Source organism: Ptychodera flava, chromosome 6, assembly GCF_041260155.1.
Source record: "Ptychodera flava strain L36383 chromosome 6, AS_Pfla_20210202, whole genome shotgun sequence".
Taxonomy (NCBI): domain Eukaryota; kingdom Metazoa; phylum Hemichordata; class Enteropneusta; family Ptychoderidae; genus Ptychodera; species Ptychodera flava.
The window spans coordinates 14,309,160-14,332,387 of NC_091933.1; the positions used below are offsets into that span (position 1 = coordinate 14,309,160).

Below are 23,228 nucleotides of genomic sequence, written 5' to 3' on the forward strand. Positions count from 1 at the left end.
TTTGGTGGAGTGCCAGTACGAAATGTTTTGAGATGACAGGAAGCCACACAAGGAGAGGACAAGGAACCAGATACCTCCACGGTTCTCCAATCCAGCCACGTTGTAATGACACTCGTTACCGAAGTATGAAGTCATTTCGTCCTCCTTTTTCATTCGACATGAAATGACTGATCTTATCTAACCATGAAGAAGTGACCAGTGAAAGTGGAAACTTTCAAATTGAAAGTGATTCTCCGTGACGGTGAATGACATTTCGACCCCTAGATTTCGACGCTTTGGCAAGCTTGCAAATGCAAGGGCAAGGCTGGTTCAAGTACACATCATAAAAGTCGGGTACTATCAATCCAATCAAGCGCCAACCGGATCTGACAAGAGAAGACCTGATTCCATTTCACTTCTATGCACACTGTGTGTTCGTGGTGAGTACACGTCGTCATGGTATCAATGCAGTACAGGCCATTTCACACTGCACTGTAGGTTAATACTCGGTGTGCCCCTTTGCTTATGTGTGGACCATTTGATATCCTGGGGGGGGGGGGGGCTTGGAAGATTGGTGGAGAGCCATTATTTTTTCCCACGTGCTTCACCATGAATTATTTTTTTCTACAGGGCATATGCTGGCAATTTTTTTTTTCACTTTCCTTCTTCGAGATATATTTTTTTTTACCAAATTTCGGTGCAATGTTTGTTTGCTTGGTTTTTCACACCCAGTAACAAGATGCTGTTCTATCGCACACGGACTATATTCAAGAAACTAAATGAAGTTATGTAAATACATGTACATTTTTGATTCACTTTACAAAAACATATTTGTAAAATCATGTACATTTATGGCATTTACTTGTTATTGTTGTCCTTACATTGAAAGTAGCCGGGTAATTTAAGAAAGTAGACGGGTGGACTGCGAGGGAGCGAAGCGACTGAGTGGCGAGTGAGCGTAGCGAATGAGGGGGGAGAGCGCGAGAGGGGGGTGTCCCCCCTCTCGCAAGGCGAAAAATGAAATTTTGGAGTGGAAATGGTTTTCTCTGGTGGCATCTGAGGTGACATTTACTGACTGAAACAGTACTTTTGTTGTGTGTCTTAGACGTGGCTCACATACAACAAAACAAACAAACATGATTTTGTTTTGTTTGTATTATTTATGACACACTTATGGTTTTATTTGCAGTGAAGATGTAACATTTAATCTTAAATCACCTGCTGTCTGCTCATTTCATTGCCCATTTCCCATTCTTCATTACCACATAGTAGTTTCCCCAAAACCATCAAACTCATTCAATTCTAATCAAAACACATTCGCTTTTGTTAAGAAAAACATTGGTAGAATAATTCACTATAACAGTGTTCGCATTTACGAATAAAACATGCGTATATAGAAAAACTCATAACAATGAAAAAATGTGTAGAGAGTCGATCCAATGCGTAATAATATTACGCATTGGATTGAGTCTCTACGCATTTTTCATTGTTATGAGTTTTCTATGCGCAAACGATAATAGTAAAATGTTTGCAGGCTGTCTCTCTTCTGTGGTATTTTGACAAAATCCTTACATTCAGATTTACACATTTCTGGAAAACACTGGTGAGCAATTTCAATTTCAGCATACTTCCTCTAATCAGAAGGTCATGTATACTGTACAATTGTTCATATTCAGTTATTGTTCCTCAAGCTTGAAACAGTTTATGCTTTATAAAACTCTAGAGCTACTGCTTGATTTTTATTGATGCTGCAGTGTGCATCGAACAATTGCCAAGATTTTTTTTCTTAGTCGTAATGGTCCATAATTTTTTTTCCATCAGCCACCTAAAGCCAGATTTTTTTTTCGAGCAACTCCACCTGGCATCTTTTTTTTTCCCCCAATCTTCCAAGCCCCCCAGGATATCAAATGGTCCACCCCTTATGTGTTTCTTCGTAATCATTTGTCAACCCATGGACATCTCTTTTTAATGACTGGACATCAAGCGGCTGCATATTTCGGAGACGTGTCCTATACCTGTACAGTACGTTTAATGGCTTGTATCTTGTTGTTAAACACTTGATGGATAGAATTTTGTTAAGATCGGCCTTGGGTGTCGCCACTTTAATCCCTATTTGTCATTTGTGTAAATTTAAGACAGTTTGAACCAATGCGTAAACTCTATTGAAGAGGGTACCCGAACGGTACACACTCATGTTATTCATGTCATAACTCATTCATACACCTTCTCTGTGAATAAATATGTAGGAAAAAACAAGGTTTCCATCAAAACAAATCTATATTACAAAGTTTTCTGTTTATATCAAACCCTTTGTTTCTTTAGTTTAATGTGATATAGAAGAGCAAAATAATCCTTTTCTAAAGTGAGGATGGATCTCTAGGTGAGAGAGGTCAAAGGAGGACTTTGGCCTCTATCTGTCTGTCAATGGAGAACTATTACTTTGATATGCCCCTTGCTCAACTTAATTTTATTTGAACTTATCACAAGGAAAACATATTTCATATGCAGCGTGCGAAAGCATTTCAGGTAAATTACATGTATTTCACAGCTTACTGTAAGTGAATGCATTGTTAGGATTTTGCAAAAAAAACCGTGTTTTTATTCAAAATATAAAGAACCATAACATGTAATAAAACCTGAAAGGCAGACTTTGCTACAAGCAAGCAAGTAATATAAACATTAATGCCTTTCCTACACTTCAAAAAGATGGTTTTACCAATTCCGGTTTTGATTTAATAACCAAATCGGATGTTTTGTAATACGGAGATAAGACCTGGGTTCTTTATGATCCCAAACTGTCAGTTTAGGATGGTGGCACAAGAGATTATCTTGAATTCTAGGAGTATCGGTGCAGAGTATGCAGTATCAGTATTAATGAATTACTGTATAGGTTTAATTCATCCAGAAACTTTGGAACAAGACTTGATTATTTAAAATCAAATAGTATGATGAAACCTGCAATGCAGCGAAGTACACCTGGGAAATGAAAAGAGTGTGTGTTACGCTATGTGTATTAATATGACAGTCTAAGCTGCAGGCTTAATAGTGGCACAGTCAGTCCATTCATTCAGCAAAGTAACAGAAATAAATTCCCTGATGTCCATAGCTTTAGTATACCAGTCACTCAATACCAGCAACAGCTTACCATACCAATCTATGGTATAGGTACTCATTCAGGGCTGTTAATATTTTCAGGGGGCATCTCAACTGACTACATCTGTTTCTTTGGCAGGCTATTTAGTTAGCGTCGCCAAAATTGTGTGTATAAATAGGAGAGTATCAGTATTTTTGGCGAGATTGGCCCTGCATTCACATGCAGATAGATGAATAGGGCTAGGTAGGACCTCAGTCAGATAACTATAAAATTATAGCAAGTATATCTAAGGAGGAGTAAAATATATAATTATACAGGCACAAAGTTGTTGTTATTAAAAAAACATCAAATACTTAGGATGTCCCTAACATAAGTTTCACACATCATTTGATCATCTGGTAGCTGATGATTACAAGCCCCATTGTGTGAATCTTTAGTTACAGACATTGTAACTAGAGATCAAGTTTTGATTGCTGTGATTGACGAAAATTATGTACTTCTCACTTCTGTCTTTTTATGTCTACAATGTTGGCTATTGCTTAAAACAAGGGCACAAGCACTCATAAGCTGATGTGTTTGATTTTAATATGCTGTAAAATAATTGGTCATCTGTGGTCAAACAACTTGAGACTGAGAGGAACTATACAACTAGTAAGGCATTATATCCATGTTACAAACATAAAATGGTATAAAAATAATTTTTTACCTTTAAAAAGGTGAAAAGTTGTTAAACATAAAACACAGTGTAATTAAACAAACAGGTGTTTCTGCAAGAGTTGAACAGACCATATGCACTGTAGAAATTTGAGATGCCCCTGAAAGGGGTGTAAATCCACATGACAAGGTCTGCTCACACTGACAGGTCCGTTGCCAGGCACAGCAGAAGTGTGTATGCTCTTGTTGGTCCGTCACTTCAGAGAAATTCTTCATTTGCTGTTTCTGACCAGTACAGGGTTCTCCTCTTGACAAGGTGCAGCATTAATACACAGGGTTAGGTAGGACTTGTAAATTTTACTCTTACAAATCATATATTGAGAACGTGTGTTTTATGCCATATTGTGATCGGTATTTCAACTGTGTATTCATCCATGTACATGTAACACTCTTGATCAGCGTCTCAAAATACCAAAATCAATCTAACAAAATATTTTTAAAATATGACAACTCTATCTTATGAGATCTGTAATCAATTTAGGGATAAACTCTTTACATTTATACCAGAAGGTATTTTTTACTCAGTCAACACTGTAGTTTTTTAACTTTCTGGTTGTATTTATTTTCATATTATATGTTTAGAACTGCAAGAAGACGTTACTGTGAAGGGTCCGATTTCTTGTACACATGTAGCATAAATGTAATAAAACAGTGAGAGGGACATCCACAAAATCCATGTGAAAAAAATATTCTAAAAAAATTTTGTACCACAGAAAGTCAGCTGCGATACCTTTACTTTTTGTAAGTCAAGCAATATATGTGACAGCTGATTTATTTGACTATGTACAACCATATATTTTTTTTCCTGTCATGCAAAATTTTTTCTGATCAAAATGTATAGATTTTTGAATAGTAAATTCATAAAAATGCAATGTTCATTTTAAAACCTGGTAAAATATGGTAGTCCTGGTAGGTGTACGTGGTGACTTTTTGACAGAAACATATTTATTCATTTGCATGTCATTTACACATGTGTTCATTTCAAAATTCATGTACATGCATGCATTCCTGTTACAATAATAGTGCACATGTATTCATGTTTTGTGAGTTTGATGTATTTCGCAGGCCACAATTTCACTTCTCCATAAGATGTGTTTTGAAGCAAATCTTAGAGTAGATGCAAAACTATCATAAAATAATAATTTTAAAACTCAAATTTGAAAAAAAATCCATTTCCATTTGATCATTTTTGCAGTATGCCTATTATGGAAGATTAAATTGTCCAGGAAAAGGTTGATGTGATGAATATGTTTGAATTCTTATCAACATTCAATAAAAAAACTATTATATATAGGAAATAATTGTTGAACTATGGAACTTTTGAGATTTTTCTGAAGACATGAAGTGATTTTTTCAAGCATGACCATTTTTGTGCATCAATGAATCATAAACGTAGCAATTAAATGATCAGTTATGAACTTTGAAATGAAATGTGTAGTATAAATTTTTTAGTTTCAGTTTACGACATAGTGTTTGTAACATAATTTATTTCCTTTTGTTCTCGAAAAAATATTGCTAATAAAACTAGTGAGAATTAATGAAATGTTACATTTTTGTGTCACAGGAAATACAACGCTCACTTTTAACCCGTCATTTATTTTTAATGAAATGCAATTAAATAACTTGAGTTAATCAAGGAAAACCAATTAAAATTGCAGCATGATTTGAAAAAGGGAATTATTTTAATTGCGATTTGCCCACTCACACCTGCAGTCATGAATGTTTTCAATTATTCCAGCATTCTATTTTGTAGCACAGGCAATGCTCAATATAATTGTTATATCATTATTTCACTTAGAAAATTTTCATCATCATGTTGGTGTACATATCTATTGAACTTTTAGTTCTCACATATAAATAAGGATGTCTATTTCTGATACTTCAGGCCTCGGTCCATCTCATTTTAAATAATTTCATAAATTTGCCCAGAGAGGAAATTTGTCATACTTACAGCTCACAGAGCAAAAACAGAATGTAAAACCACTTTATAGCCAATACACAGCCTATCTGCAGGGTTCTACTAGTAATGGGATTTTATTTTTAGTGTGGATTATTTTAGGAACCAGAGAATAGGTATTACTGGCCTGCAGATGTACGGCATTCAATACAGTCCCTCTAATGCCAGATGCTTGTGTTGGATGTTATTTTAGTTTCAATTCTGTATTCTTTTGTTCTCTCTGCATGTGTACCGACATCTTTTCAGATGTGTCTATTAAATCATTTGCAGTGAGTTCTGAAAGATGACATTGTAGCTCAACGTACTCCGATTACAATCTATCCATATGTTACATCTTCGGCTCTGCAATCTTCATATCGGCAATTATCTCTACATGGAAAATAGAAATATCTAAAAAACTATCCAATACCTTTGAAATGAGTGTAAAAACTAACCAATTTCCATATTCTAATATTTATACCTCCATCCAATCGCGTATTCAATTCTCTTTCAAATATCAAAATTATATCAGCTCTCATAAATCAAGGTCTTTAATGTTTGCTTACAAACTGATTCTCATATGCTGGGAAGTACATGTTTCAAGTCTTGCAAGATGCATTGAAGTTTATAGCGTATGGTCGGGACTTCCCATTATCAACTGCAGTGTAGAGGTCAAGAACACGACCATTTCGAACTGATGATGCTGAAAATACCAAGTATCATGGTGTAAGATGCAGACGAGTAAGTTAGTGTGTAAGTGTATTTTGTTCTGTAATAATATTACAGAACAGATTTCAGTGGACATGTGCTCCTATCACAAGGCGTGTCAAGTGTTAGCGTACCAGTAATCCCAAATCTATTTCCATAATGGACATTTACTGAATATGAATAAAATATCATGACGAGAATAGTTACAAAAAAACTAGGGGATTGCTTTCACTTTGAATTTGGCTATATATCTGTATAGCTGTTGATTAAGCCGGGAGAGAAGAAGCCATTTCTTCTTGAGATTTCATTTTTGCAATTCAGTTCAATTTTATTTTTGCTAGAGTCAGAGCTCAGCCTTTCTGTCATTGAAATTTGTACGATATCATTTGAACAAAACAGCCATGAGGGAAAGTCTTACAGCTAGATGATGAGTTTTTAAATAGACTTTTGTTGTGACATTTAATTGCAGCTTTGTGGAGTAAAGCACCAGCATAGTTGACATATTGGTGATAAAAAAGTGTACACATTGTGAACGACTGAACCCCACTCAGATATTGTCACTTGTGTAAACAGTTCGCCTTTTGAAATCTGCTCTGTGATGTTATGCAAATGTGTGTCAAGTGTCTTGCAAAGATATGATAAGGAAAGGCACAAATGATAACCTATCTAGAGACATTGAGTAGGCTGGGATTTAAACTGCTATTCAGTAAATATTGTGTTACTTAGGGTCTAATAGAGTGTGAAGCTAAACAAAGATAAATATTGACAGTTATGTCTGTGTACATGCAGATATTATTGGAACAGAACAGGAGATATTTTGGGCATCTCGTTTTACTGATATACAACCATAACAGATTCTGATATGGTATAAAACTACACTCAGTGTGACAGTTTCTGGACGACCTCAGTTTTCGGACATTTAGTGACATGTTGTTAGTTACACTCACCTTCGCTCCGTATCGATAGCGTTTTACAGGTCATGTGACCTCATATTATGTCAGGTGACACTGTTGTCCCGTTTTCGATAGTTTTTTGGTAGAAGCTATTGAGTTCGCTACGAGCGGCGGTCACAAATTGTCGTCTGACACCGCGTCAGTGATACTGTCAACATACTGCCGTCAGGTCAAAGTAACTGAAATTTTGACTAAAGTCCTGATTTAGCATTGAATTTGAATGTGGGGGAGAATATGATTTTGAAAATATTCTTTCCATTGTTCGCTACGATTGCATGTAGTTTTAACGAAAACTGCGCAGTTGTTTCGAGAAAAAAAGTACATTTAATGAACGTAAGAAGTGTACAAGTTTTCGGACAGACAATATTTAGCATAATTGTGTAAACGTAGTAAGTGACTTACCGCGTAAAAACTTGACAGGTAAATAATGCCATACGATGAAATATACTCGCTATTTTTATTAAATAATGCCTGTGCGATTCTAATACAAACAAAATATGCAATGGAAACAATTATAAGTAATACTCACTGAACAAACTTAGCGAAGTTCCCACACCGTACAATAGGCCTATGTACAAGGTGCCGAAAGCAACACATACAGAGACAGCCCGTGTCCGATATCTAAGCGCTATACACGTCGAAATATAGTTGAGTCGTCCATGGATTAAACATAACTAATTATCATGAAATATTCTTATATACTGTTTTCTAAACACATCGAAATTAAAAATCGGTGGTTTGAAGTTTCAAATTATCAATACTTAGCTCCTAATCACATTCCAAACACGACGTCCGATTTCTGGGATTGCAGTCCGATTACTACGCCCTTGACATAGGGTCAAAACTTTGGCAACTTTGACCCGAAATACCACTCCTGTCGTGTCAACTGAGTTTGAGAATAACCACAATAAAGTTTCGAAAGGTATGGCAATAAGATTTCGTATTGCTGGTCATTTACGAAACGACTTTGGGCGAAATCCACTACCCTGTCCGAAAACTCTCACACTGAGTGTACCATGGCACCTATACGGATGGGTAATATAAGGGGGCACATTTCTGTGTTTACTTGTAACAGCCAGTATTGATGCTACAGAGTTGTGAAAAAGTCAGTTTTAGCTACACTGTACCTTGCAGAACACAGCGAACCAACATTACACTACCAGCATGTGTTGACATCAGGAATTTTAGACCAAAATTAATAAATCAACTTTTATTATAGGCATGTGCTTGCATTATAATATTAAAAGCGTGTATGAACGTATGAACCTGATAATTTGGCATTGAAACCATGAAGTTTGTGACTGACATGTTTGCCCATGGTCAAATATTTATTTTGAGACAGTTTAACAATGTCATAGTTTAACAATGTCACTGTGGTTTTTCCCAATGTCATTATTATCAGTGGCGTGTGGACCTTTTTAGCTCCGCTGTCAGCGACGCGGAGCTTATCAAATAGGTTGATTATCCGTCGTCGTCCGGCGTCCGGCGTCCGTCGTCCGTCGTCGTCCGTCAACAATTGCCTTCTCCTCTGAAACCACAAGTCCAATTGCTTTGAAATTTTATATGCAGTTCACTTGGGGTGACCTCACTTCAGTTTGTTCAAATCATGGTGAAATTTGCATATTTGTATTTTTGGGGCATTTTTTGGTGTTTTGGTAAAAAAATCTTCTTCTCTGAAACCGCTCGTCCGATTGCTTTGAAATTTGATATGCAGTTTGCTTAGGGTGACTTAAATCAGATTTGCTAAAATGGTGGTGAAATTTGCATATTTGTATTTTAAGGCAATTTTTGTCATTTTTGGTAAAAAAATCTTTAAAAATCTTCTTCTTCAAACTACCAGTCAGATAGCTTTTATATTTGGTACATATGTCCCTAGGGATGATCTATTTCAGATTTGTTCAAATTGTGCAGAAATATGCAAATTTGCATTTTTAAGGCAATTTTTGTCATTTTTGGTCAAAAAATGTATTTCTCAAAAAGTACTGGTCTGACAGTTTTGAAATTTGGTATACAGGTTTCTATAGATGAACTAAGTAATATATATTGAATTTCTGATGAACTCTGTAATTTGTATTTTTGGGGCAATGTTTGCCATTTTTGGTAAAAAAATGTGTATTTCCAAACTACTCACCTGATAGCTTTGAAATTCGGTATACAGGTTCCTACAGATGAACTAAATGATATTTATGGAAACAATGATGAAATCTGCAATTTTGTAATTTTGGGGCAATTTTTGCCATTTTTGGTCCAAAAATGTGTTCCTCAAAAAGTATTGGTCTAAAAGCTTTGAAATTTGGTATACAGGTTTCTACAGATAAGCTTAGTAATATATATTGAATTTCTGATGAAATCTGTAATTTTGTATTTTTTGAGCAATTTTTGCCATTTTTGGTCAAAAAATGTGTATTTCCAAAACTACTTATCTGATAGCTTTGAAATTTGGTATACAGGTTTCCATAGATGAACTAAATGATATTTATTGAAATAATGATGACATCTGCAATTTTGAATTTTAGGGCAATTTTTCTCATTTTTGGTCAAAAAATGCGTTTCTCAAAAAGTACTGGTCTAACAGCTTTGAAATTTGGTATACAGGTTTCTATATATGAACTAAGTGTGATATTTTGAAATTATGATGAAATCTGCAATTTTTATTTTGGGGGGCAATTGTTGCCATTTTTGGTCAGAATATTTTATTCTCAAAAAACTACTCATCAGATAGCTTTGGTGACATGTTCTTAGGATGATCGAATGTGATATATTCAAAGTATGATGAAATCTTCAATTTTGTATTTTTGCAGCTTATTTTAGCCACTTTTTTCTGGCCACTGCATTGAGTTATCAAAGATTTCCACCTTCTTCATCAACATGTGTCAAAAATAGTTATTCTCTACATAAACACAGCGGAGCTATATCGGCCGCTAGGTCGCTTTGTTTACATGGAACAGGGGTATTAAATGTGTCAGATCAAGCTTGCAGGCATATTTCACAATTCTAGCCATTCGATTTGCAGAAAGTTTGTGGGTGAAAACAGTTTTGACATCCATGCAGCTCAAAACATGATAAAATGGTGGTCTCTCATTACTTCTAACTTTACAAAGTTCTCCCATGAATGTGATATGTCACCCTACCTTAGACTGATTATAAAGCAAAACTGAAGTTTCCTGCTTACATGTGCGTATACTGTAGTAAAAATTTAGCAAAAAGCTGAGGTTTAAACTTTGTTAGCTCCGTACCATGTAGTAAACACAAACCATTTGTGATATCATAATGACAATAAATTTATTTAAAAGAATATTTTTGATTTATATCAATCTATTATGTAGAAACTGTGCCAGTTTTCTCTTTTTCCCCCATGTGTAGCAATTTTTGCTAGTATTTATTGCAGAGTATATGACAGATGTCAAGGTTATATGGAAATACTCCATTTTAGTGGTCGTCACACAAATGCCTTCAACAGTTGACTAAGTTTTACAACTTAATTTCATTCCTGCCAATTTAGATCAGGAGTAACTTACATACCACCAGTTATGATAGATAGTTGGCAATCTTTTTAAATGGTATGGGCTCCCAATGATAAATTGCATTATGAACCAAATCTACATAAATGCGACACAGTGTTTGAATCTTTTTAAGCCAAAATCATTTGAAATTTGGTAATGTTGCCGATTTGTGATTTTTGAAAGCTTACAATGTATATTATACATAAAGAACAAATGGTTCCAAGAAAATAACATTTATGTCTTTCACTACATGTAAAGAACAAAATGTTTGTTTTTGGCAGATACCATAGTGGCACTCGTCTTTCTCAAAAAGCAGAGTTTATACTTCAGCACCCAAATTACGTGAATAAACAGAAGAATTTTGTTATATGGAGTGGAGAGTTTAAATCATAAATGCACTTGTGGTTGCAGCAAAGTTTTGCGTACTAAATAAATCATACCGGCTTTGCTGTTACATAAACTAAGCAAACTAGCCTGTCTGTTTGAGATAGACATGCCTCCATCACATGTTGTCACCAATCGAGTTTTGGAGAGTTGAATACTTCACCAGTAATTCTAACTTTTGATGATTATTTTTTTCACTAGTTTTGTTTTGAATATCAACTACAATTTCTAGTTGTTCTGCTAGTCCCCAAAGCATGTTGAGATACACAGTATTCAGCTTGTCAACACAGTCTGTACGTGTACAGACTGCATTGTTATTGTTGACAGGTGAATTCTGGCTCTAAGTAGCGTTCAAATTTAAACAATAACAATTCATCGTACACGTAGACACTATGTTGACAAGCTAAATAGTTGGTGTTTCAACATGCTGCGGGATGTTGAACAGAAAACTATGATTGACATTAAAAACAAAATAGTGAAAAAGTCATAAATAGTTAAAGGGAAGTGGTCGGAACTGCGCATGTGCAACTTTCTTGTTTACAAACAATGTATTTCATGCACTATATATAGATGCATCATGTCAAAATAGCTGCAACATTTAAATTTTACAATGTACATTAAGACAAACATGTTTTAACTTTCATCAATCGCCAACGTAGCTTGGATACAGTGTTTATATCGGTCGTAGGGATCCCTAGCGAACTTTGAGCGCCGTTCTGACGACCACCGCCCTTTAAGAGTTACTGACCCTCTATACATACATTTGTGGTTGCATCAAAGTTTGTACGTGTTACGAAATACATAATCTATCGGCTTTGCTATTACTTAAACTTTATTTGCTATATTTCAGCTGCTAGACACATGTACACTACATACTATCATCGATGGCAGCTGACAATGTCACATTATGATATTTCTATTTTTCACAGGTTGATTTCTCTCATCATGAATCGGTTCTACAGAAGATTAATTTTAATTGCCTTGCTCATGGTGACCGCCTTGGTGGTGTTTAATTTCATGGTACTGCCATCGAGTAAAACCAAGACAAATCCAGACCTCAGAGATGACGTTCATTGTGATTGGTAAGTTCCTTTCATGAAAATGTCCGACCTCCCACTTAATGTGATAAATTTTCGAATTTCACTGGTTTTATTCATCCACTCATGTTGGTTTTTGTCGTCAGAGGCTGTCTGTCTCCCTGGTCTGTCTACTCTGTTGCAAAATGTTGCTAAATATTGCAGAGTTTGGATAATGTATCTTCTTTAAAATCGACACAAATTAAAAAAAAATAGGCATATTTGTTTCCCCGCATAGTATTCATGAACATAATGATGTGTCAGATGGACATGACAGTTACTGCTTGTTTTCGGATCTTATAAAGTACCGGTATGTAAATGAATTAAATATTCAAGGCCTATGACTTCTCACAACAATGCAGAACAACCTTCAGTTCAGTGAAGAGGCTTTCCTGTTTTGTGTTGGAAAAGCTCTATGATATGGATGAATTGAGATTGAATTTTTGATGAAATCACGCTACAGGAAGCCATATTTCTGCAAATCTGCTTTCTTGACAGCAAAGGAATTTATATGACTAATTTGCTGTAACACTGAAGTTGATAATCCTTTATATATGACTTTGCTGTAACCCTGATTGTGTGGAATGACAGGTTAATGGTTCTACTCCGGAATAAAAAGGATGCGATGCGTTCTACAGACTCAGTACGCCCAAGAGATCACGTGATCGCGGTACAAACAAACCCACATGTGCACTAACGTGTATAGAAATACACGTTCGTCTATGCGCGTTTACACACGTGGGTTTGTTTGTACCGTGGTCCATTGAAATTCCGGGTTTGACCTATTGACAGTCCTACATGTACGGATTTGAGCAATAACTTTCATGGAATTACCAAATTCAAAAAACACAGTTCCACAGAGTGCATTCTAATACAAGCTTATCTACATTTCCACAATTTCTTTACCACAGTGGTAGGACGGACAGCGTAGGCAAAGATGATTCTAGAAATGATGGACAACTTGCAGAACTTCCTTTCAAAGCAGGGTCTGTACATCAAGGTTTCGTTAATTTTAAAGAAGGCAGTGACGAGTACACATTCAGATTGAATCCAAACACGAAACCATCGGTAAGTATCATGCCCATAGATATGTTTACTTTATGCAGCTATCATAGGAAAGATGGTTTTTCCATCGCCAGTTTTCAACTTACATCGCGTTTCTTTTCTGTATACAATTTTGTTCAATAATACACTTTGGTCATTGGGATTTTTTCTAGAATTCTGAGGTAACTCTCCTTACATCAATAGTAGATAGATAGATAAACAAATTAATAAATAAAAAATAAATAAGTCAATTAATTTGTGAATTTTAAAAAGTATATAAGCGTGTAATAATAATGTAACATGTGAAGTACCATTTTGTTTCAGTTACTTTCATTGATCCATGAAAATGTCTCAAACAGAAAAAGATACCTATGTTGTGAAAGACCTTTTCAACAATAAACATGAATTCATAGTCTGTTCAAGTATAAGATAAGGCTTGAATTCAGGGGTTCTTTTCAGTCCCCGCAGACGCAGTCCGGCGGGGACTTATAGATTGGGTCCCGTCCGTCCGTCAGCAGCTGTTTCTCTGTCACCTCTGAGCCGAATTTTTTCAAAGTGTGTGCAAGGATAAAGTATTGTGGCATACATATGCAAGTCAATTTATTTCACGATACGATCCAATATGGCTGCTGAGCGGCCATTTTGTACTCAAAAATTGTACTCAAAAATTAAATATTGAGACTCAACTGAAGTCTAGAGGATACAAGACAGAGAAGCCTTATGGGTTATGTGTAAATGCCCAAATGTTTTTTCTATTGTCACACATCTTAGCATTAAAACTCAGTTTTCAAAAGCATAAGATGGGTAAAATACTAATTCTCAACATCATTGACTTTTAATGTTCTCATGATGTAGAGAATTCTACAGCATCTCTCATGTATAACAATATGAGTTAATATCTTGCTTAAATTTGCCATATAATCCCCCACAGAGCAATGACTGTACCAGTTATTGTGGTTATATATATAAATTTTTGACTTGGTAATTTCTATTTTAAGAAATTTCCACGTGTATGCATATATATCCAAATCACATGTACCTGGATGGTGCAGATCTCTTTTTTCTGTACAAAGTGTTTATCTTCTCTGATTTATGTATTTGGTCAAAATTTTGTGCAAAATGCACTGAGAAAAAACCAACAAAACTGATGGTGTGTGGTTAAATTTACAAAACTACTGAGCAGCACTCAACCAGGCATCTTACTCCAGTTAGATTTATTCAGTTACCCCAGAAGAGAAATTGTTTCCACAGTTGTTAATGGGATGAAATTTTCCTTTGCCCAAAGCTACTGAAAGCACTGAAATTCACTTGAGGTATCTCCTGCTTACCCAACTAGGTGTGTCCAACATCACTACAAAAGAAAGTGTATGAGTCAACGTGGTTTGCTGCCAAATATCGACGGATGTACAATTACTGGTGGACAAGAATAAACTAAACACATCAGAGTATCAAAGACTTCTTCCCTATTGGATGCCGTTTGGATACAAATACCATGAAAATGTTACGGAAAAAGGTGAGATTGGTGTTGCCATGACAGCTTCTATATCCTTTTCAGCCATTCGCATGCAAACACGTCTGCACTCACTGACTGAAACTACAGGTGAGGGCTAAACCATTTCGATGAGAGGGTATGATTGTTTGTATATAGGTGAGGGCTAAACCATTTTGGTTATAGTGTATGGTTGTTTGTATATTTACTTTTCATTTGATTTCAAGTGAACAAAAGCTTGCTCAGCTTTTAAAAACAAGACCAGTGAAAGACATTTTTCAACTGAAAATCATTGCCTGCTGATGACTCTGCAAAGTTGCCACGTCTTTGAGGATAGTCTGACTGGATCGTAATTTATATTGACGAGTTTTCAAGTATCCTGGTTATAATCAGACGTGGAAAAGTTTTCAACTGAGCATTCCCTATACTTTGTTGTTAAACTTTTATCTACAAACAGAGATAGTAAAACTGTATCATAAAATTACAACCCATTGCCTTGTCACAGTATCACAGTATTATCAATGAAAAACTTGAAAGAGTCATTTTTTATGTCAAAATTTCAAAAAATCAGACAGATCACCAAAATATAAAACTTATCATTGCTTACAGTAAAATAGTCTCAATTTATGAGAATGCACATGTTACTGTAATATGTCCACAGTCTGTCTATCTGTTCTACTCTGAAATACTTTCCCTGTATTACCACGTACAAGGATAAGTGAAAATCAAGGCATTTTACATGTACAGGTTTTGTGAAAAATATCTTAGATCAATACCTGCCTTTATCGTTCGCATATCGTGGTTCTTGTTGTACTGTCAACTGCATATGAATACTGAGTCGTTGGCAGAGCTTACCAGGTGCAAGCCTGTCATTATGTAAATTTGCCTACATGAAACACAGTAGTTATACATTATGATTTTAAGATATCAGAGTCCAACTTGTATCAACTTGCTGTCATTTTCTTTTCTCCTTCAGAGCTATTAGATGTGTACAATGAATTTTCAAAATCTGAGGGAATATTTACATTTGAGGAGAGCAAGAAGCCGCCTTGCATCAGCTGTGCTGTCATCGGTACTGGTGGAATAATGAATGGATCCAATATGGGTAAAGAGATTGACAGTCATGATATGGTCTTTAGGTAAGGATTGTGTATCAGCTTAATCTGTTAACTCAGACTAAAGAAAGTAGAGTGAGGGTTATTTTCAATGCGTCAGCTTTTTTGGTCAACTTTTTGCATTCCAAATAGTTTTGTAATAAAATAATTATATTTTAATCCAATGAAAGCTGATATTTTAATTTTCCCAATGTCATTGTCGACAAGCAAATCCTTAACTGGAAAAGAATTCAGTTGTCATTGCAATATTGAAACAAATTTGTAAAAAATTGCTGTAATTTCACAAATTATATTTTACAACTACTGTATTGTATTGTGGTGCATTTAAGGGAATCTTTTTTCTGGCGGCTAGATGACTGTAATATGTGACTCTTATATAATTGCTTTCTTTGATGTGTTATTTTTATTTAGAACCTGTTCAGTTTGTTGTACAGATATTTAATACTTACTATCAAATGAATATTGTGTTATGTGTGTGTTTCAGTATTTGGCTAGATGTGAACCTACATCAGTGTATTCCAAAATAGTCAAGAAAACTCACTACAACATAAGCTATTGACTTTTATGTTTTATTTGTTGATTTTATTTATCGTGTTTTCATTTTCAGGGTCAACCATGCCATCAGGAAAGGTTATGAGAGAGATGTTGGGAAAAAACTGACCCATTATGTCTTCTTTGATAGATCATTGATATACACAAAAGCTGATGACATCCCCAATGATCAGGTAGAGTTCTTTATGCCTTTTTCCAGTTTCAATTAGCAGAGACCCAACTTTAGCAAGGTTAGACTTATGTTAAAGTGTGGCTTTTGAATAGATTGCAGTTTAGTCATAAAACCTGACTGTATTGTTACGTGTCCTCAAGTATCACCTATGTTTAACCCTTTGAGAGCTGTAATTTTTCCCACCAAAATTTTAGTGCAACATTTTACCAATTTTTATGAATTTTTCTGTAATTATTTTGACAATTTTGGACCAAACAGACATCATATTTCATTGGCTACAGTTTTTCATCAAAACTTTTGCAAAAATTTGAAAAAAATTGATGGGGATGCATTTTATGAAGGCATTTTATGAAGGCGACAAAAATTGACCTTGGTGCTCAAAGGGTTAAAAAACTTCCTTAGTGTATTTTCAATTCTATTTCCCTCCAAACCTCAACATGTTAAACAATCTACTGACTCTTTTAAACTGTTTCTTGACTTTGACATAGGGTGTGACGTATCTATTTGTTCCTTGCCGAAAACAAGACTTGTATTATATAATGGATGTCATCGGGAAAGGCAAATCTCGAAGGCCACCAAAACTAACCACATCAAGTGACAATATACGAATTCTTCATCCTGATTTTGTCAGATATGTTCATAAAATGTAAGTGCTTTAAGTTCGAACTATATGTGAAATTATTATCTGTTATTATCCTTCTCAGTTTGGACTGTTACCCTCAGTTTTGAATCCACTATGTAACACTTGTCCAACAGATTACAGACTTTAAAATTTTGACAAGTACTGTGCATTGATTATTGTGAAATTTACAAAAGCTGGACAAGATATGCTCTATTCTGCTGTATTGAAAATCATCTCTGCTCAGTTCTAGTGTAATGTGTGTGTTGACATGGTACATGAGGTAACTTTCTTTAGCTTCGCTGTCAAAAACACGAAGCTTAATTATCTAATAGGTGGATGTGTGGCTGCGTCCACCCTCAACTGTTTACATTCCAAGCTTCTTGTTCAAAAAGGCCTGTCTGATTCCTTTAATATTTGGAGTACAGGTGACCAGGGATAACATTAGTCAGATTTGTTCAAATTGTGATGAAATATGCAAAGTTGTATTTGTGAGACTATAATTGTGCTATTTTGGGGCAAAAATCTTCATCTCCTTAACAGCCAGTCAGACAACTTTAATATTTGGTATACAGATCCCTCAGGATAACCTTATTCAAATTGTGATGAAATATGCAAATATGCATTTTGAAGGCATTTTTTTTTCATTTTTAGTCAATGATTTAAACCACCAAAATGGCTGTCTGACAGCTTTGATATTTGGTATACAGGTTCATAGGGATGATAGAAATATGATATATTTAAATTACAATGAAATCTGCAATTTTGTATTTTGGGGGCAATTATTTTGGCCATTTTTGGTCAAAAACTTTGTGTCTCAAAAATACTCATATGTTGCTTTTATATTTGGTATACAGTGTCGTACGGATAAACTGAATGTGATACTGTATATTGAAATTATGATGAAATCTACAATTTTGTATTTTTGGGGCAATTTTGCCATTTTTGGTCACAAATTTTTTTCTCAGAAAACTACTCATCTGATTGTTCAAATTATGATGTAATCTTCAAAAGTGTACTTTTGCAACTTTTTTGGCCATATTTTGTCAGGTCCTCCTGAAATGAGTGATCAAAGATTTCCACCTTCTTCATCAACACGTGTCACAAATACATGTAGTTATTCTCAACGTAACTGTATTAGCTGTTAGGTCGCTTGTTCAGCACAATTATGCAGACCATAATATTTTTAATTCAGTGGCACGATCTCATATGTACCTTGACAACAAGGAAACATGTATTTCATCAGTTAGGCGGTTCAAACCACCTGCTTGCCCACCCTCTTCAAAATTTGAGTGTCCTCCATTAGCTTTGAGGTTGAGGATCGAGTGACCCTCTTCAAAATTTGAGTGTTATGTGTCAGTTTTGATAAGTGGCCATGAGTGTTCAAAATAAATTTCTTTCCCACAAATCAGGAATTCTTCAAACAATAAGCTACGTATGGTCTCACTCGGCACCTGAATAAATATAAATACCTGGGTTTCTCCCAATCATTGTGGCATTTGTTTACTCATAATCCTCGCTGATAATTCTAATATTTAGTTAAGATATAGGTAGCTTCATTCTTGTACACTGAATACCAAGGGGAGATGTTATCACCCTAACATTTCAAGAACAGAACGCGAGAATTCTTAGCTTCCAACCTTTAAAAATTATCAATTGTCGTAATCAGTCAATGAATGATTTCAAACCAGTTGGTCTTCTGATGAATACAGATTACCACTACTACTTTCAGATTCCACAGACAATATAAAAACTGTGAACTTATGAAAACGAAAAGTAAAGTGAAATTATTTGTAATTTGTTGTCATGCAGTGAACATTATGAAACTAGATTGAACATTTACTATTAGTATTACTAGTGTATGTTACAGGTTAAGTTAGTATGCGCCTCGACAGTGACAAACTTAAACTTTTGCTCAAACTTTCCAAAATAAAACTTTCACCCATTGCAGAGTTTAGAATTAGCTAAACAAATTACTCAACATTTGTGAAATTGAAAATGGCCGCCATCCTAATTGTGTCAATTCTATGGGAGAAAATTAAATTTTGAATTTTCCAAAAACTAAGATGGTTAAAGTTTTTCTTTCTCCAAGAGCTTTAAAATGAGCCCCCACAAGTGGTAGATTAGAAAACAATTGTAGAAATTTGAGAGTCCGAATATCTGTCCCTGAGCTGTGTTCTATCTACCTTTAATGCAACTTGATGACAATCCGACAAGAATATGTTTAATGCTTTCACTTTCTAAATTTTTAAAGTATTAAAGATAAAAGTTTTCGTAGAGGTGTGATTGGTAACTTTTGTAGATGATATTTTTATGAGAACTTTAAAAAAATGGCACAAATACACTAGAAGTTTGTCTTTCCAGAGCATATTCTTTTCATCAAACACTTTTATCACACACAGTATTTAGAACTAATGTCGGTCATGATGTTAGATCATGTACCAAAGGTCCTACTATATGTATTTACCATAGCAGCTTCCTTTGGTTTTCTGTTCCTATATACAACTACCTTGTCAGTAGTGCAGAGTACAAACTATAAAGATACAAAACTAAAACCTGTAATCAGTAGTTTCTATGTAGCCAAAGTCACCCCAATGAGTATAGGGACTGTAGATGAAAACTTTGATGGAACTCAGGTACCACTGACCGCTTTGCTTAATGCATTGTAATCTGTAGTGTATAATCCTATCTTGTGGATGCTTTTAACCCTTTTACTACCATGGTTTGGCCCAATCCCATTGTTATCAATGGTGAGTGTGGACCTGTTTACAGGGAATTTTGGGGTGAACAGGTTAAACAGTGTTAAACCTATTTCAATGTCCTCTATTCACAGATGGGAAAACACTACCTCATTCCGACCTACCACTGGTGCAATAATGGTGATGACAGCTATGCATGCTGGGTGTGATCACCTGAGTCTCTATGGAATGGGGTACACCCATGACTACTCCATGCATTACTATGACAAGGAGTACGTAAAGTATCAAAGCCTGAAGGGAAGCCATGATTTCAAGAGAGAAATTGCAATCTGGGCACGTCTACACCAGGACGGTATTGCAAGATGGTATAAACGAGACGTAGCAGAGTTTACGTAGCACAGAAATGAACTGAATTTGTGGTAGAGGTTGACAATCATGTTTAACTGAACATAACTGTTCAGGGTTGTGTGTGCCTATCCTGCTACAGTTTGTCACGCTTATTTGTAATCAATACCCTTCCTGTTTAACTACAATACAACAGTACTGTTACTGTTCCAACACTTGAGTACCACTCTCTGTGAGAGAAGGGCATCACAAAATGGATATTTTTTTGCCGCAAAGTTTTGACATGCACACAGTTATATATTTTCACTCTAAGTGCTCATTTTGATTAAAAAGAAATTGTCATATTTCTGTTTTGGAATGGCAACATTTTGAAAATGTTAATACTTATGAAAACGACTTAGGTATGTATCACTCTATTTAGAAACTTGGACCAGAGATGACACAGTCTGTCAGCTCAGAGACTTCTATAATACTGGTTTCAGACCCATAGAATGCCACTCCTTTGACAGGCTCTACAGTGTTCAATAGCCATTCTGACACACAACTTGCAGTACTTTGAATTTTTTTTTTAACACAACCAAACCTAACTAGAGATCTCAGGCTTCCATGGAAATTCCAAAGATAACGTATTATCCTGGAAAGACCAGTTTAGACCAGGATGTTATACTGCACACAGAAGGACAACAGAGTCAAATCATATAACGTTTTTTATTTTAGTCAAAAATATGATCTGTATGGCAAGTAAGGTCCACATTTTTTTTTGACATAATGTAAACCTTTTGACCCTCTCATCCCAATTTCCCTATGTAGCGGTCCAACTTTCTATAGAAAACAATGGATTTGGGCCAAACCATACTAGTGAAAGGGTAGCAGGATAAGTGCCAAATATAGAGGCATTTAGTTAAACGAGCGAAGTTCACACCGGTAGTCTAAGGTAGTGACATACTTGAAATTTACAAGGTGCTATTAACACAATTGGAACTAATTTGGGATAATTTGATGTTGAAGTAATGTCTGTTTAATCTGCAAATGTAAGCTCATCTGCTTTTCTTTGTAAGTTATACACTTGTTTTTATGAGTAATTTGTAATGTTGAAACACTCAGCTATATGACACCTAACACTTTTGAGAAATGTGAAAAATATGAAGATCCAATTATCCCAAATTAGTTCCAATCATGTTTATTATGAACATAAACAGCATATAAGAACAGAGTTCTAAGATATAGAACTTCCAACATCTACATGCACAGCATTAGTTGTTTATGCAATTCACTCTTTATATTTATATTTTAGCTTTCATAGAAAGTTCTATTTTTTCATAAATTATTGATGCAGGACCTGTTCAGAAATGACAGGAGCAGAAAAAATACATCCGCAGATATTTATCCTTAGACTCAAATATTTACTCATAGACTCAGTCAAACTTTTCTTTTCTTACACATGCAACTCAAGGAAATTTGAAAAACAAATTAAAGTGTCAGTAATGGATGACATGACTTCTTTCCAATTTTAATCATGTCATTCTCCCTGATTTGATAATTTTTTGTCATTCTACCAATCCATTACCAATCCAGCAATCTTTGAGATGTATATTCTGAGTCATAACAAGCGCAATTTCTCTCACAGCTTTTGCCAGCTGTCATCAAACCACACTGTCAAAACACTGTTAAAGCTTCATTGGCCGTAACTATTATAAGACGTGTTTTCTAGTATTTTTTTTCTGTCTCTGAACTATATACAGTTTCTTGTTCTATTCCTGAAGTCATGTTTTCATGCCAAGTGTTCAGATTATGAACACAGCCTGTCTACCATACTTTGTTAAAATTCAAATGTTACCGTTTAGAATTGATTTTAGTCCAGACTCACATTCATTGATTATGGATAACTTCATATAATATACAATGCATTGTGCTGGTAAAGATAATTCTCTTCATGGTAACATTCTTTCTGGAGAAGCAGATGCAGAAGAAAATATTGCATAAGGGAAAATTTATGTAAATACAGTCAAACGTTACAGCCATTTTCTCTCATTTACGTGCATATTGTTTTCTCCAGTTGTTTCAAAACTTTTGGTTTCGTGTGAAGATGAAGGGTCCTATTAATATCCCAGCATTAGATATATATGTGAGCTGAATGACTGGCAAGGTACACAGTGTCAAACAACGCCAGCATGCAATAGAAAAAAATAGTGAATTTTGTAGACAGTTTTGTAATGCAAATACAAAAATTTTGTTATCTGTGTACCATGCCAAAGAAAAACAACAATTACACAACAAACAAGCATGAGTTTTCATTTGGAGACAAGCATGTGTGTGTCATATGCAAAACACTAACCTACGCAGAGCATGTTGACATATTTATTGGAGATAAGTATCTGAAATGATGGCTTTTTTAAAAAGGGAAATGTCCAGGGGATGCCTGGCTTTCTTAGAACTTGTAGGACAATTTTCCATTTGGACTTTTACCCATGGGACACCTACTCTAACCCCAATCTGATTACAATCAGATGTAGAGTACGGCGACGTCTTCTTATGAGTACGCGGTATTCTCTCTCTGTCGCCTCTCACTACAGTATGCCGCGTACGCATAAGAAGACGTCGCTGTACTCTACATCTGATTTAATCAGATTGCTCTAACCCTAGTTTCAACTGTGTCCAGGAGGTGAGCGTTCAGGGACAACCATCTCATACTGATGATGGATAGGGGTTTGCTATTAGTGTTGTATGTTTGGTAGGACAGTTACCCCCTGGACAATTACCCATGGGACACTGACTCTAACCCGGGTGTAAACTGTGTCCAGGAGGTGAGTGTCCAGAGGGCAACCATCTCATACTGTATGGTGGAT

General features: G+C 35.3%; 1 protein-coding gene across 1 annotated transcript; it reads left to right on the forward strand.

Moving 5' to 3' along the window:
* Positions 1 to 11: 11 nt before the first annotated feature.
* On the forward strand, positions 12 to 21,985 carry LOC139134920 (alpha-N-acetylgalactosaminide alpha-2,6-sialyltransferase 2-like). The gene is made up of 8 exons (XM_070702016.1): positions 12 to 419; positions 12,201 to 12,353; positions 13,259 to 13,415; positions 14,728 to 14,904; positions 15,857 to 16,019; positions 16,603 to 16,720; positions 17,208 to 17,365; positions 20,172 to 21,985. Exons 4-8 carry the CDS (start codon positions 14,862 to 14,864, stop codon positions 20,431 to 20,433), a joined length of 744 nt encoding a protein of 247 aa, XP_070558117.1. The 5' UTR covers positions 12 to 419; positions 12,201 to 12,353; positions 13,259 to 13,415; positions 14,728 to 14,861; the 3' UTR covers positions 20,434 to 21,985.
* Positions 21,986 to 23,228: the final 1,243 nt, after the last annotated feature.

What these genes read in the sequence shown, in the direction of transcription:
- LOC139134920 (XM_070702016.1), top strand. Translation starts at nt 14,862, where the DNA reads ATGCCGTTTGGATACAAATACCATGAAAATGTTACGGAAAAAG. An exon ending in TGAAAATGTTACGGAAAAAG is followed by an intron (nt 14,905 to 15,856) that starts GTGAGATTGGTG and finishes TTTCTCCTTCAG; the next exon opens with AGCTATTAGATGTGTACAAT. An exon ending in ATGACATCCCCAATGATCAG is followed by an intron (nt 16,721 to 17,207) that starts GTAGAGTTCTTT and finishes ACTTTGACATAG; the next exon opens with GGTGTGACGTATCTATTTGT.